Source organism: Bombus huntii, chromosome 2 (genome assembly GCF_024542735.1).
Source record: "Bombus huntii isolate Logan2020A chromosome 2, iyBomHunt1.1, whole genome shotgun sequence".
Lineage (NCBI taxonomy): Eukaryota > Metazoa > Arthropoda > Insecta > Hymenoptera > Apidae > Bombus > Bombus huntii.
This window is the reverse complement of record NC_066239.1, coordinates 17,441,897-17,457,560: the sequence shown is the minus strand read 5'-3', so window position 1 is coordinate 17,457,560 and position 15,664 is coordinate 17,441,897. Positions and strand designations below refer to the sequence as shown.

General features: G+C 36.9%; 1 protein-coding gene across 11 annotated transcripts in view; it reads right to left on the bottom strand.

The window, feature by feature from the left end:
- The window catches only part of LOC126874448 (protein groucho), a 111,908-nt gene extending 96,648 nt beyond the window's left edge, over positions 1–15,260 (bottom strand). For 4 of the 11 annotated variants that reach the window (XM_050636615.1, XM_050636537.1, XM_050636594.1 and 1 more), the window contains exons 1-2: positions 14,954–15,258; positions 8,818–9,021 (exon numbers count right to left, since the gene is read on the bottom strand). In XM_050636615.1, the coding sequence (XP_050492572.1) occupies positions 8,818–8,853 (36 nt within the window). In that variant the 5' untranslated portion in view covers positions 8,854–9,021; positions 14,954–15,258. Of the gene's footprint in view, positions 1–8,817; positions 9,022–14,953 lie in introns of all 11 variants that reach the window. The other 7 variants (XM_050636557.1, XM_050636604.1, XM_050636547.1 and 4 more) reach the window with 4 other exon arrangements.
- Between the last annotated feature and the right edge of the window lie 404 nt (positions 15,261–15,664).

The following is a 15,664-nucleotide window of genomic DNA, read 5'->3' as shown; positions in this document are numbered from 1 at the left end:
CACTTCTCTACATATACACGCGTACAGACAACCTAAGTAAGTCGCGTCTTTTTTCAATCGAGATCGAATCTACACTGCGGGACGATTTTCAACGAACGCTTTTAACCACGAGAATGAAACTTTCGTGAATTACATTCCACCAGGGAATTTGTTAAAATTTTATGAATTATATTTCCTACGTATTTTTGAACGACCATTATTCCTTTTTTTTTTTTTTTTCGTTCTCTTTCCTTGGCAGGAGGAATGAAAATAAAACTTACTTTATGCACAGTTATATTCTATGTACAGCTGTAATATAGAACGAAGAATAGAATAATAAGACAGGAGCAGAAATCCTCTGAACGTGTATCGTAGTCCATCATTCGACGATGAAAAAGACCATTCGTCTGATTACGATTTCACGAAACGTCGTCGTGCACCGTATCCACCAGGCCAGCGACGGATTAATCAGCGAAACCATGCGGTTTCTTGCTCCCTCTGCGATTAATTAATCCTCGCGATTAATCACTCCAAGCGCTTTTCATCGACCAGCAGATCGTTTTTGTTCGTATTTTCGAGCGAAGGATATGCACGCGTATACACAGCCTGCGCGTTGTTTGCCGTGCGAAAAGAGGAGCACATAAAATTCACGGGACTCGCAACAATACGTTTCCTATAAACCTTTTTAATTTCAATTATGATAAACAACTGGCAGCTATAGAATACGAAAACGAACTGTTTACAAACGATAATATCCACGTACACGCACGCCGATAACGATATTATCGTAAATAATTCGAGCGCAAAAATTATTACGGGAAATTCATCCAATTGTCTGTTAACTGTTATTAACATAACACACATCACGTTCCTACTTTCACGTTTAAATACCCAACGCTTGTAAAAACAATACAATTTTTTACTCGACAAGAAATAATGTTTTTTAGGATCAAATAAACCGGAAAATACACGCACATATCTGATTCTGTTAAAAATCCCGCTATTTACGTATTAAATAAAGATGGAAGCGTGTAAATACACGAGTACCGTGCCGGATATGTGTACAAAAATACTAAATTGCCAGATGCATCGAGCCAGAAATACCGAAAAATTTGTTTGATAACATATATAAAAGGCGTGTGTATATTTCGTAAAAAGTATGTGCGCCGTATCGCGAGATATAACGTTCCAAAATGTATCGCCATCAATCGTGATCCGTATGTATAAAAACTGAATTACCAAATTCCTCTAACGTCAAGACAGAAGAATTCTCCGACTTGTTCACGACGGTGACTCGAAAGCATATACGCAAAAACTTTGGAACTTTTCCATTACTTTAAGACGAGTGGTGGTAAAACACGTGGACGAAAACCGACTCGAAATCTCCAAGCATTTTTATCGCCTGGAAGAACGAGTTCACGTTATATAACGATGTTAAACGTTAAGGCGAGAAACAAAGGCATTTAGAGATTGTAAGGATATCGTAACTATTCGTGGCAATTTTCTCGATGAGATCCAACGAAATTACGAGACTGCTTCTGTAATTCGAAGTACAGCAGAGCTGACATATATCCACACTGATTCGCCAAAGTATTTCAACATCTATAAAAACTTTTTATGAATATATTACGCGTGTTACGCGAAGCATTTCGAGATTTCATCAACGTTGTAACGAGACACGATTATCACGGTTATATTGGCAAAGTTTGAAACGAATCTGGAAATGTACGTAGAAGGTACAAGATATTTAACGCAAGTGTATGGTATATTTCGCAGAGCGAAAGATCATAAAATTATTTAAAAACTCAATTATCCATTACATTAATAAACTTCAATATCCAACGGGACCATCTCCAATGCTCGTTATACGTTTTTTTTTTTTCTTCTTTACTAAATATACGTTTAAATTGATGTTTCAGATCGATCTTCAATTTATTTATTCACCAATACGATCGCGACAGTCGAATCTCGTTACAGCGTCAAAGAAATTCGAAAATGTTTCATACAACAAGCACAACGTATGTACACGCGAAAGTTTTTTTATAGTACAAGTTGAGATATTTTCCTAAGTCATTGTACATGGCAGAAACGCTATTCAACGGGGAAAACCGCATCTGCATCTGCCTCTTCCGCGAACGCATCTCCAAAGTATAAATTCGTCATTGGCATCCATTGTTACCAATCGGCCGTCTAGTATGACTTTTTCTATTTCAGAATCAAGTGACCCTCCGGCGAGCATTTCAATTTTCGCTCCTCGTTTCAATTCGGATGGGACGACTCGACGAACAATTAGTCGTCGTGCAATTTGATCAGCGATTGTCATCGGCGTATACCAGTGTCGCCCCCCACCCCCACCCCCAATCCCAACCCCCATCGTCGTGGACGCACTGAAAAAACTCGCGGTGGAGAATCATTTTTATGTTGCAATTTCGCTTTTCTATCCGGATGCATTGTGGACCGACACGATTTTCGAGCACCATCTTAACGGTAAACGACGTTCGATTAAAAACGGAAATCTTTCCAATTTTTACCTTCGTTTACACATTCCTGTCGATAATGAATATACAGGGTGGTTGGTAACTGGTGGTACAAGCGGAAAGGGGGTGATTCTACGCGAAAAAAGAAGTCGAAAATATAGAATAAAAATTTTTTTCTTTTTTTCTTTTTTTTTTAAATCTACAGTGAGATCCGTTATAACGAGACGCGATAAAGTGCACGCGTACCGAGCGAAAATTCAAAATCGATTTTCTCGAAAACAAAGCCTCATACGAAAAATTTTTATTCTATATTTTCGACTTCTTTTTTCGCGTAGAATCACCCCCTTTCCGCTTGTACCACCTGTTACCAATGACCCTGTATATGATTGTACGTTAACGTCTAATGCTGCGAATCTTAATTTAAAAGTCGCTACTCGCAACGTGATTACGGTCATTTTTAATTACCCTTATTTTTATAGAAAATTTTATCGCTACCGCTACGTTCCAGTATTCTCTCGGTGATCGTAATACTTGAATCCTTAATATCTAGTAATCTTTAATAAGTGAGAGTTTTGCAATCGCAACGTGCGAATCGCGACTTGCCAGAGGATTGCAAAATATTTTTTTAAAGGTAGTCGCGGTTATTTCTAACTCGTATTACGTATTTTCGTATGAAATTTTGTCGCAACGATTTCAACGCGATTCTATTACAATACATTTGCTCGATATTCCATAAACTGATTGTGCATAAACGAACAGAAATATTGTAAAATTTAGCGGATATAATCACGTTTTTACAACCGATTGATCAGACGCAAAAATACACACAGCTAATGTTTCATTGAGTATTCGGTTAATTACAGGTAATAACAGGTTATGCAAATGTACGCAGTTAGGATCGTAATTGGTTGTTACAAAAGTCACGATTCGAAAAAGGTTGAGAGACACTGGTTCAACGGGAAACTTGAAGAAGATACACGGTATTCGGCAAAGATTTTGAAAATATTTATGCGATTCCGTGGGTATCTGTTTTTTTTCGTGCTTCGTAGATTCAACGTGATTATAACTTAAATACTTTAAAATAAGAGAAGACATCGAAAAACCGTCAAGTCCCACGTACAAACAGCATAAACGATTCACAAGATTGTGTATGCAGATGGAATACGAATGAATAAGCGAACGTTAGATAGAGTGAGAGAAGAAGGGGGGGGGGGGGGGGAAGGTGAAGTGGTAGGGAAAGACTGAAAGAGAAGAAAGAGAGGAAGAAACAAAGCGCGTCCCTTTGTCCTTTGTTATCCTTTGCTAAAATCTATATATCAGCGTGATACATTTGCAAGGAGGCTGCAACTTTTCGTTAACGTGACATTTCTTTTCGCATCCTGTTTTCTCCTTCTTTTTTGCGTAATAAATATGTACATATCGTTGATCGATCAAACGTTCGTTCCGCGTAGATGTTACAAGTTCCAACCACAATGCAATTATACCGTATATCATTGCAGTACATTTCACATAATTGCAAAACGCAATTGGATAATTATCAACGTAAAAAGAGAGAACACAATACGAAGTTGGAAACAATTTTGTATAATTTACCTTTAATATTTTCTAGTTTTATTTTCGAAGATTGAACTACATGCGGAAAATGGGATATTTATCAAGTGGTAGATTTATACAACTTGGTGAAGAGAAAACAAAATTAAGATAAGTACAATCTTGGTCATAAATCAAGACAATTTTATAATTACGTGTAATAATATTCGTTTATACGTATACAGGGGGTGATTCTACGCGAAAAAACAAGTCGAAAATATAGAATAAAAACTTTTTTTTCTAATTTTTTTTTTTAATGTTTTTAAAAATCTACAGTGAGATCCGTTATAACGAGACGCGTACCGAGCGAAAATTCAAAGTCGATTTTCTCGAAAACAAAGCCTCAAACGAACAATTTTTATTCTATATTTTCGACTTCTTTTTTCGCGTAGAATCACCCCCTTTCCGCTTGTACCACCAGTTACCAACCACCCTGTATAACTGTATTAAACGTCTTACGACTTATGGACAATAGTGTACGTATGAATGGTATGCCTGAAATCAACACATTCATGCACAGTAGGTTGATTAAGTTCTTTACTTCCTCTGTAGGACACGCTACTAGACAATCAAGGATAACAGTCATTACCGTGCCAGTTATTGTTTCTATTATCACCATCCGTTTGACAGTGGTAAGAGCAGAACCTACCAACACGCTTGAACTTATCTATCAAGATACGTACAATTACTTCCAGATGTTTAATGAAACGTGGCGATGACGATAATCGTAAACGTAAGCGTTCTTCCTAGTTGGATAGTTGAATCATTACGGAATTTTTATTTATTTTCTAAATATAAGAGGAAGAACATTTTTGAAGAATTATTAGAATTGTTAGATTTTTATCTATCAATTAAATATTAAATTGATTAAATAAATATCATAAGACGAGTAATAATTTACGTATTATGTGAATTCTGTACAATTTTGCAATTTTAAATTTTTTATTAATGAATAAACATTCGCAATTTAATAATTATCAATGCAAACATAATTAATACCAAAACGCTAAAACCAAAACTTCCGACACAATTTAGTTAACTCACCATTTTGTCTTGCGACCGCTTTCTTCGCTAAGTTTCTCAATTCGCTTCGTGAAATTTTGTCCATTGTATGTATAGAATTTTTTCAATAAGAATACTTTGCAACGCGTGTATCGTTCTTTCTTTCTTGTAACCTACATTTTCAATAATCTTTACGAATGACTTCAATCGTGTGTCATCTACGATTTGGCAAAGTAACGAGCGAACAACAATGTTCCATCGAGCAACTCCTGCTTTTATTATCTATCTCTTCTTCGTAAAGGCTCAAGTTACATAGTTTACGAGCACAATGGTCGTAGCCGTCCCATCATTTATTTGGTTGCCAAGTGTAGAGAATGGGTCAGTTCTTAGCGCTTAGGATAGTGTTCGCTTCTATTATGACTGCAGACCATCTATCATTCGCGATGGTAAATTCAAAATCAATTTCTCCGCCTCTAAACAGCGGATAAGTGAACACCCCGACCGTAAAACTCTCTACATGTACATATTTGTAAATGTATATGCAGTCTTACGTTAAATCTTTAAACTTTTCTCAGCTTAACATTCTCCGGGATACTCATCCATAATACTTTTAATACTTTGGACAAGCATTCGTTGGATCGATTGTATGAAATTATCTTCCATATAAATACAAATTTGGAAGAACTGGCGGATTAAATTCTCCGTTTGTCGACAGAGAGTTAGTATCGATGTAACTTAACCGATTAATTTTAATTATCGTTCTATCTACTTAACGACAATTCTTCTATTACTTTACGACGAAATTAGTTCTTCGATGAACAAATAGTTTCTATTTTATCCTCCATACGGTGTATAATTAATTTCTACAACTATTCCGAAGAACTTTCAATTTTTAATAAATGTATACAAGCATTTTTTATATTATTATACAGAATGTGTATATGGTTATGACAGCTTACAGCGAAGGAGAATAAATTTCAGTAGCTCGTGGATTAAACTTGAATCCTCCATTGAACGAGTACGCAGTAACATTCGACTATAGTCAAACATTTAACTTTCACAATTGGCAAAATAAATTTATTACGACGAAGATTAGCTACCGACGAGACCAGTAATAAAAAAGCAAAACGGTTAAATCAATTTCTTTTTTTTTTATAAGAAATACGTACGTATCGAATAAGAATGAAACGAACTCTACGCATGGCAAGAGTTGGTAGATAGAACAGATACCAATCGGATCGAATGTTGTGCAACATAGCGTACACATTCGACTTCTATGAATAGAATAAACCGCGTATTATTGCAAGAACGATTTTACTCTTTAAGAATCCTCATGAGGAAATTATTGAACCACTTTGTGCCCCTTGAACGGCGCCACATTAGCGCCAATAAGCAAACAACCGGCAAGTGTACCCACATATCAACGGCACCAGCACCAACCAGCAGCTTCTACGAACGGCAATTGTTGTACGTTGACTTGTCCTCTCTCTCTCTCTCTCTCTCTCTCTCTCTCTCTCTCTCTCTCTGTCTCTCCCTCTATAAATAATCTCTATAATTTCTAGAGGCCTCCTGTGTCAGCGAATTCTCCGGTGGTCTCGTTTCGCATAAAGGACTTTGAGCTTATGTGACGCGTGAAATTATAACGGCGGTGAAAAAGTAAAAAAGAGGGCGGCCAGGCCAAAGCATTCTTTGAATAGTGGAATTATTTGCAGTAAGAAAATGAAAATGCAAAGGCGACCGGTTAAAGCGCGTATAAAGGAGAATGCTTTTTCTGCTATGACCCTGCAATTATATTATTCCGTGCCGATCCTTTCTTCCGTAAACTTCATAACCGCCATTTGGTTTATTCTTTGCAACGAGCTGGTGTGAGAAGAGGAGAGAACGAGGAAGCGAGAGAAAGAGGGACAGAGAAAACACGAGTGCCGGTGGCGGTGGTGCGGGGATGTGGCTGCAGGAAGGCTTAACTGCGAACCGAGAAAAATGTGAAAATCCAGACGAAACAAGGATATTTACATACGCAACCGTATTCGAGTGATACCTCACGTGGCTACCCAGATGCTAACCATCTTAGAAGAAACGTTCGAAAACACAGGGCTGTTTCATGCTCCGAGATCACAAGTAACGAGATACACTGTCGCGGATGAATAAAATCTAGCAACAGGAAAAGTAACATCAACCCGGTAAACTTTTGCCGCGCGAAGAATCCTGAACGAACGCTTAATAGTTCAAACAATGAACAAAGCGGTGAATTAAAATTGAAGGCATCCCATAAGTGGGCACATGAAAGGGGAGAGAGGATAATATAGGCCATCGGCAACGCCGCGATGGTGTTAGAGCAACTGACGGGGTAACTACTTTGAAAAGAAAAGTTGAAAGCTCACGAGCACCGACGCCTTTTCTTCTTCGCTCGTAGAAGTACTTAAGGCGCTTCTCTCCCGGTTCATCGTGATATCAATATTATAGAAAGAAATGAAATTTCAAGTTTATATAGTAAATCTTTCCTTTCCTGGTTTCTCTCCCCCTCGCTTCAGGAAACGCGTAACACATTCGCGATTAATCGTAGAAATCTCCCAATTTACTAGCAGAAAAAATAAATTTCAGGTACGTACGATAAATCCTACCTTTTCCTCGTTTCCTTCATTTCACGAAACCCATAATTCACACAACGAGATCCCCACTTTTCACTTACTATTAGCAACATGTTGCCCTGGTTTGTCGTCGTTTTGCACGTGTACTGCGTCCGTGGTAATCCTTAGTATTTATGTATTAGTTGAAGTTATTTGATATAAAAAAATTAACAGAACAAATGTTATTGGCAAAAATTGTATCGAAATACGCTATATTATCCATTTCGTGTAGATTGCATAGAATATAGAATTATTGAAAGAAACATAGAACTGCAAGATTATTTTACGCTACTCGAATACCTTAGAGGTTCTGAAGTTTAAGAAGCTTACTGCGTTCAAAATTTATATGGTTGGTAATGTTCCGATATTAAGGGAAACAATCACAAGGCTACTATTTCTAAAATTCTACACCGAGGATACTCTCATCGCCAAAATAATTCACAATGAACGTTTACTTAGATTATTCTTGCACGGTAGAACTTTTTACAATACCCAAGTCAACATTCGTGCAAACATTCCTTCTTCCAGCCGGAATACTTGCCGCGACACCATAAAGCATACATTATAAAAATTTCCCCGAGGAAAAGAAAATTACAAAAATTAGCGGTTCCAAAGCGAAACTACGTCGGGCACAATAAAAATTGGCTAAGTTCGCGGTATCTCGAGTTACAGGAGAGAGTAACGCCCGCGCCTCTCGTAATTTCGACCGCGACAACCATGTTTCACTCGCCGTCTGTGAAACTTGAAAAAGACGATGATAAAGAAAATAAAACAAAAGGGCGCGTCTTTTATTTGTTCCTTTCCTTTTTTTTTTTTTTTTTTTTTTTTAATTTCCATTTTCTTTTATTTTATTAGAGCTTATTTTATTTCTACTAGAACCTCGCTTGTTCGAACAGATAGAAAAACAAAACAGTTTCTATAGTCTTCTTCATTCATACTGAATTAAAAGAAATCATTATCGCTATAGGAATTATACGTATAACGAATACGATCGTACAGAGTTAACAGAGGCTCTCACCTATCGATTCGTAAATGTACGCGATGAAACTGATCGTTCCTTTGTTCGCATAATCGAACTGCGGATAAACAAAATTCTACTCGATCGAATGGAATCGTATTTTGTTTTTGTTAGAATTACTTACGGGAGCGGCTGGGTGTCTCGCCGGCGCGGGGTACATCTTAATTGTGGCTAAATAATCCGCAAGAATCACACGCGTCCGCAATGTCCTTTGTACACGGTCATTTCATGATCCATTCCCCGGCTCGATCTTTGCAGTAACATTCTCAGAATCTTGGAGAAACGCCAACGGTCTTCCCTCGGTGTTCAGCATCAAGATCTTCGCCAACTGTAATTATAACACGACATGATTCGTTACTTTGAACAAAACCAAGGTGTTTCGTAAACTTCTTCCTGAGAAGTCGTGATTTCGCGTGACGCTCTTGCTTTTCTTAGAACCAAATCATTAGTCTTACATAGTCATTTACATGTTTAGACTATACCAGGTAGTTTTCAATCTCCCGATGAAATTATAAGTTTTGGACTAGTTTTTAATCGCTCGCTAAGATTATACGGATAACATGAATATGTATAAGTCTCTTAGAAAGCAATTCGATCGACTCCACTTTTACTCAATTTCGCAATCTCTTTGCTATTTACGAAAATACAGATAATCTTTAAACGTTCGATCTTAATATTCGATATAATTCTATATCTATATGAGATATATATGTATATTCTCTGATTTTAATGAATAAGATATTTTAAAAAATATAAGACGTCCGAGGAGATACAAACGTTAGAAAGAAGAGAGGAGAAGGGCAGGTTTAATTTTTAATTAATTTTATTCACCGCGAGTATAATATAACATTACCTGTTAAAACTATTGGTTTGAGATCTTTTCCTTTCTGTATTATAAGTACTAGAAACATACAGTTTTTTGTTATTTATTCGGACAAAAATAATTGTATATTATACATATCAGTTTATTTATCCGCTATATAAAATATCCGAAGTAAATTTTCCGAATTTACAGTTTTACAACAATGGAAATTATTTCTTAAAATTCTTGCTAAAACCAAGATGATCATACTCTATTGATAATAAATTACGCTGGTAATTACAGTTTAAATATTCAATGGGTTACCACTGTAAAAGTTGGATGATTAAAATTGCGCATACATTAACTACACTATCGCGTCGCACAGACACGACCGACATACCGAACCCGGCCAGCAATTCGTAGTAGCAGAAAGAAGACCGTAAAACAGCAGGTTATGTGCATTTATGTTCATCGAGAAGAAGAGAAATTTTCAGTAATCAGCGAAGGATTCTGAACGACGTTAAATTAATTTGTATCGATCACTGTCACACGCGGAATACGATTATTCGTATGAAGATAAAATCAACGTCCCGAGTATAAAAATACGAAGTGCTATATAACTTAAAATTCCCAATCAACTTTCACAACGACATTTCATATTCCTCGTACGAGCACGTATGACATGGAAACTATCGAAAAATTCATGAAAATAACTGTAAGCTTAATGTACGAAAAAAATAAAAAAAATAAAAGCCATCTCCCATTTTCAATTTTCATAGGGCGGAAAAATTTCCAGCTACGCATCGCATATGGATTTCGAAATTATTTATACGGCCGTGATGCGTGTGTATGCGGTTTCATGAATCTGGTCGATCAATTTATCGTTCGATTTACGAGCCATGTAAACCATGCTCCGTCACCATTTCGAGAACATTTATCCTAATCTCCAAGGCGTGTTTCTAACGCAAGGCGACAAAGAACGGAGAGAAAAGTAGGAGCAAAAAAATTGGGAGTAAAAGAACGGGAGGAGAAAATGGAGCAGCAAGGAGAAAAAGGAGATAGGAAAAAGTAAGTGCGCCCAGCGCGCCCTCTCGTTTAAACCAAACGTAAAGCTGTTGCACGAACGAAATGTCACGTACGGAAATTGTGTGTTGTATTTAAAAAAAATACTGTTTTCGGTAAACAGTTTACTTCCACGCGGCTAATACTTTCTTGCGTCCAACACTTTCGTTGAACGCATTCAATTATCGATTAAAAATGACGACGTATCGTGGAACGATGTATCGAAATATCGATAATGGCGGACGACGAACAAATGACTCGTTATAACCTATTAGCGATGCATGAATTTAATTCAACCGTAGGGAATGGTAATTCAGGGAAATTAAAGTATAAACGATCGACTAGCTGAATTAATTAAACAAATTAAAAAAGATCTCGCTACTTGTACAATTTATTTACCTATACCTACTCGCCGACGATAATATAGATGTTCCTTTTGTTTTTCTAATATCGCGTATGATCTGCGAAGATCGTAGACATCAGGAATTTAACGTATATCTCGCGATAATTTGCACGTGTAATTTACTCCTTTATGACTTTAACACGCTATACCGTTCGGAATTTGAGACAGGTAATTTGATTTGTCGAATTAAATGGGTCACTCGATTATTTAAATGGCTCGTGTCACTTTTCAAGAAACTAGATTTCTCCGAGTATTTGAAGTATTTGAAAAAAATTTCATCGAATTTAAATATCTGAAATCTCTTTATGTTTTCTTCAAATCGAATTAACAACTTAGTGAAGATTGTAACCTCGCCGTTATGAATTTCACACATGATTCATAATACACACAAAAACTACACCAAAACAAGATATCACGTTACTCCTCGTTAATGATAAATTAGCAAAACTCGAAATGATTCATAATCTTTACAAAACATGTTAACATTACGAGTAAACAAGAATGTTAAAATAAATGTACTCTCGTGTACCAGTATATATACGAGTATTAATGGCTTGCATTAGGGCAATTTGGATCTTCCTCAAGTAATTTTCACATAATAAATCAGTTATATGAAACGAAGTTCGCGCATGTGCGAATTATGTACATATGTATTAAATAACGAAGCGCAGCACTGTTTATGACAGCTATACATGCAAATTCAGAATTGAAAGTGACTGAATAATTTAAAATACCGGAGTGAAAACGTTCAGGAATAAAACGTAGTGGAGTATAAAATTTTTCATCGAAACGAAGGATTTCGTTGTTGTCATCATTTCCACATTGACATACGAGGCGATTTCACACACGTGCACGTGTCATTACGGGCTCTTTGTAACGCCGGATGATGTTTCGTGTAACATGAAAATGGAGTCATGTAACTCCGTTAACAGACCATTCTCCACGGATAATATATTTCACAAGCGATGTATAATGGAGCGGGCGTACGTGAAAAACTCGCAGCCAAATTTGAACAGTCATTTCCATCAATTTGCAATATACGGATATGACGAAACGATGAAAACTTTCAACAGTTTAACTCGCGACGCCTTTATGGCCTGTTTTCTATCGCCCGATGTAATAACATACAGATCGCAAATAATCACCGGCCAAAAATTTACGATCATTTCTTTAGTTGTGGTTACACTAAATTTTCGGCTAATTTTATCATTCAAGATTAATACCATGGATATGTCAGTAATCATTTTCTTCATTTCAATAGATTTTTAATTAAGGAATTAGCAGAATTTTAAACTGCCCTTTTTAAATCCCAAAGATCTATGAAATACGCGGAGACTTCAAATCTGACGTTGTACATAACCTAAATGTGCTCCCGCAATTATTCGAATACTTGTAGAAATCTTTTATAAATATATTATGTGTATTATACAAAATATGTTAAAATTTCTAACACTGTAATAAGATCTGACTATCATAATTACATAGGTAAAGTTTGAAACAAATCTGATAATGTGATATAGAGCAATGAGATATAGAAGCTACAAGATATTTTTTAGTGCAACTAAGTACATATTTCACAAAAATCATAAAAGTGTCCAGCGGTCAGTTATTCGTTATATACAAATAACCTTGACATATTCAGCAGCATCATTTTTAGCACTTATACGGTCCACATTTATGCTACATACTAATTCATGTTACATATGGACTAATATAACATACAATAATAATTTATTGGAAGTAAATATCTTACAGCTTCTACACACATTCTCGGATTAATTTCAAATTTTTTCCATGTAAATATGAAAATTGGTTGTGTCTCATTACATGATAATGAAATTCTCAAATATTTTATATAACACGTATATACGATGAAAACATAACATATAGAATATACAATACACATACATAATACATGTATTTTATACGGCAAATGCAAAAATATGTAAGTATGTACATACACACTTTCATAAGCTATTGTTCCTAGGAAGAAAAATTTACAGGGGACGATCGATATTTCGAATACGTTTCTTCAACGTTTCTACCATTCGTCAAACAATCCGAAGGTATATGCGAAGGCGAGACAAAACGGTTGAGCTGTGTGCTCAGATGAAATTCGTGAAAAGGAAAATAAACAAGCATAACGTTGCAGCTGTTCAAAGACACCTATACGTCCGGTTGAAGGAAGGGAACCTATTACCGGACACAGCAGTGCACGGGCAAGTCACGAAGGAAGTTATCACGAATCTCGCTTAATCGCCATTAAGATCCTTAATCACGCGATCTCCGTGATTCTTTTCCCTCGTGATCGTTATCGCGACATGGTCAAGTACCGACGCGCGTGCTGCACTCTGCAACTTAAAGGATTTCCCACAGTAACCCGCGCATTAACGAAATTACGGTTTATCGACGGGAACCAATAGCGTAGCGTGCGACTTGGCTACGTGATGCGCGCGCGTATGTGCGCAGGCACGTGTCATCGATAAATGGTTGACATTTTATTCGGTTAATTAACATTTAAGCAAAAAATTACAATGAACAATAACGTTAATAAGCGATACTGCTCGATGAGCCATTACATCGTAGCGTCTAGTATGTACTAAATATCGACACAAGTACTATAGTTAATTTATCAGAAATTCGAGCAGTTAATCGATATTATTAAGGTTTAATACTTAAACATTTAAATATATATAGCACATACACATCATTGGTATAATAGTAAATAAACACCATTTCCCTTTCTATTTATTTTCTTCCTTGTGTTATCGCAGTTAATCGTATATCTAATAAGTTTATTGGCCGTTAAAGAAATAATGTATATGGAAATACCATGGTAAAAGAAGAAAAATGCATAGTAACAGATCTAAGAAGCCGACCGACGAAGAAAGTAGCGAGTAAAACGTGTCGATTGTCTGGATGATTTAATGAGCCATGTACGGTTGATTCGCGATTACCCCCTCCCCCGCCGCCGCTTGTAGCTAACTCCCATTCCCGCTACCGTCGTATCTCTTTCCAGTAATTTACTTCGCAGCTGTGTCGCATCGAAGGTGCTGCCAGTGGTACTGCTTATTAAACTGAGAAAGAGCGAAACTCGTCACTGACTTCTTTCAAATTAGTTTAATAGACGCAGGTTAACGGTTAACCTCACAATGCTTCATATTTTCGTGTTACGATCTCGTTCTCATTTCAACGAACTAAATCATTTTCATCGTTTTAAGAAATACTTCAGTATAAAATTAGACTTGAAATCGAGCACGTTATCAACAACTTTATTTAATGATTTGTAAAAAGTTAAGGAATGTTTCAAAGACAGACAAACGTAATTGAAACGAAAATAACCCGAAAGACACAGATTAAACTGTGCTGCAATGTTCTGACGGTTGAAAGATCGTCTTATCGTTTAAAACATCAGGCCGATTAAAATCAGATTTAACCAGACGACATGTACCCGCAACTACGTCGTTTTCGAACACGTAATTTCCGGTGCATCGCGAAAAGCTATTGAAATCTGCTAACATTTCTATAATTACCGGCCATTTGAGTTGGCAACGAACTGAGCAAAGCAACTGAAAGCAATTATCAAGGTTAATGTTACACGATACAGGGTTGTTGATAAGTTCTCCTACACGATGGTATTACCACCATGTGACAATGTATATAAACGATACAAAGTAAATTAATGACACTATTTTCGAAAACGGAAAACATCAACACGGTTTGTTGACGGTTTCTGTTCAAAACGTTACCCTTATAGATTGTAATTTTATATCGTCGTTAAACAAATAATAAACCGGGTTATCGGGTATAATTGCCGACTATCACGATTTTGAACAATTAGCATTTCACGAGAAGAGAACCGACGGTGAAGCGTTTGTGTTTACACAAAAATCTATCGCGAACACGTTAAACGACGCGGCAAACAATAATTTCTCCCATTGGCAACAGACGAATCGGGAATGGTCAATAGAAAAAGCTGTCAGTAAATAATACCTCTACTCGTGACTCCTTTCCTGCTTCTTGCGTTTCGTTTTCTCAGGAGATACGTCTTTAATCCACCTTGGCACTATGCGAAAAAATATAACCGACACACACCGATGATCTCTATGCACTATCACAAACACTTCATGTATATATGTATAGTTCAAAGAAAAAAAGAAAACGCGTGCACAATGTCACACATATACAAATATGTACATATATCGAACGTATAAAGCGTCGAGACGAATCGCGAACGTCACAACCGCACCGTACAACGAACGACGCTCGACTGCGAGCCGGGTACCGAAGTGGATGACGGGAAACGTGTGAACGCCGCTTGCCGCCGCGGCGAACACCAATGAGCGGCTACTAACACTATCCATCGCGGCAACGACACTGACACACCAATAAGGGGACACGAATATACACAAAGGAGCGGAATGCCCGTCCCTTTTCTTTTCATAGTCCATCCTTCTTCGACTCGTTTCTCAGTTCGTCGAGTCAAGGGCGTCGACCGACAGGGGCGATTCGTTGTTTCCTTATATCAAAGAAACCAATAATGGCAATAATGGCTAATTTCATAATAATTATGAAATTGCAAGTTTTCTTCTCTTTCAATGATACGACCACAACATCCGTCGAGCGAATTCGTTCTACTGTTGAAAACGGCCCACGAAAGATCGCACCCAATGCGGCTTCTATTATCGGAAATTGTAATACCTA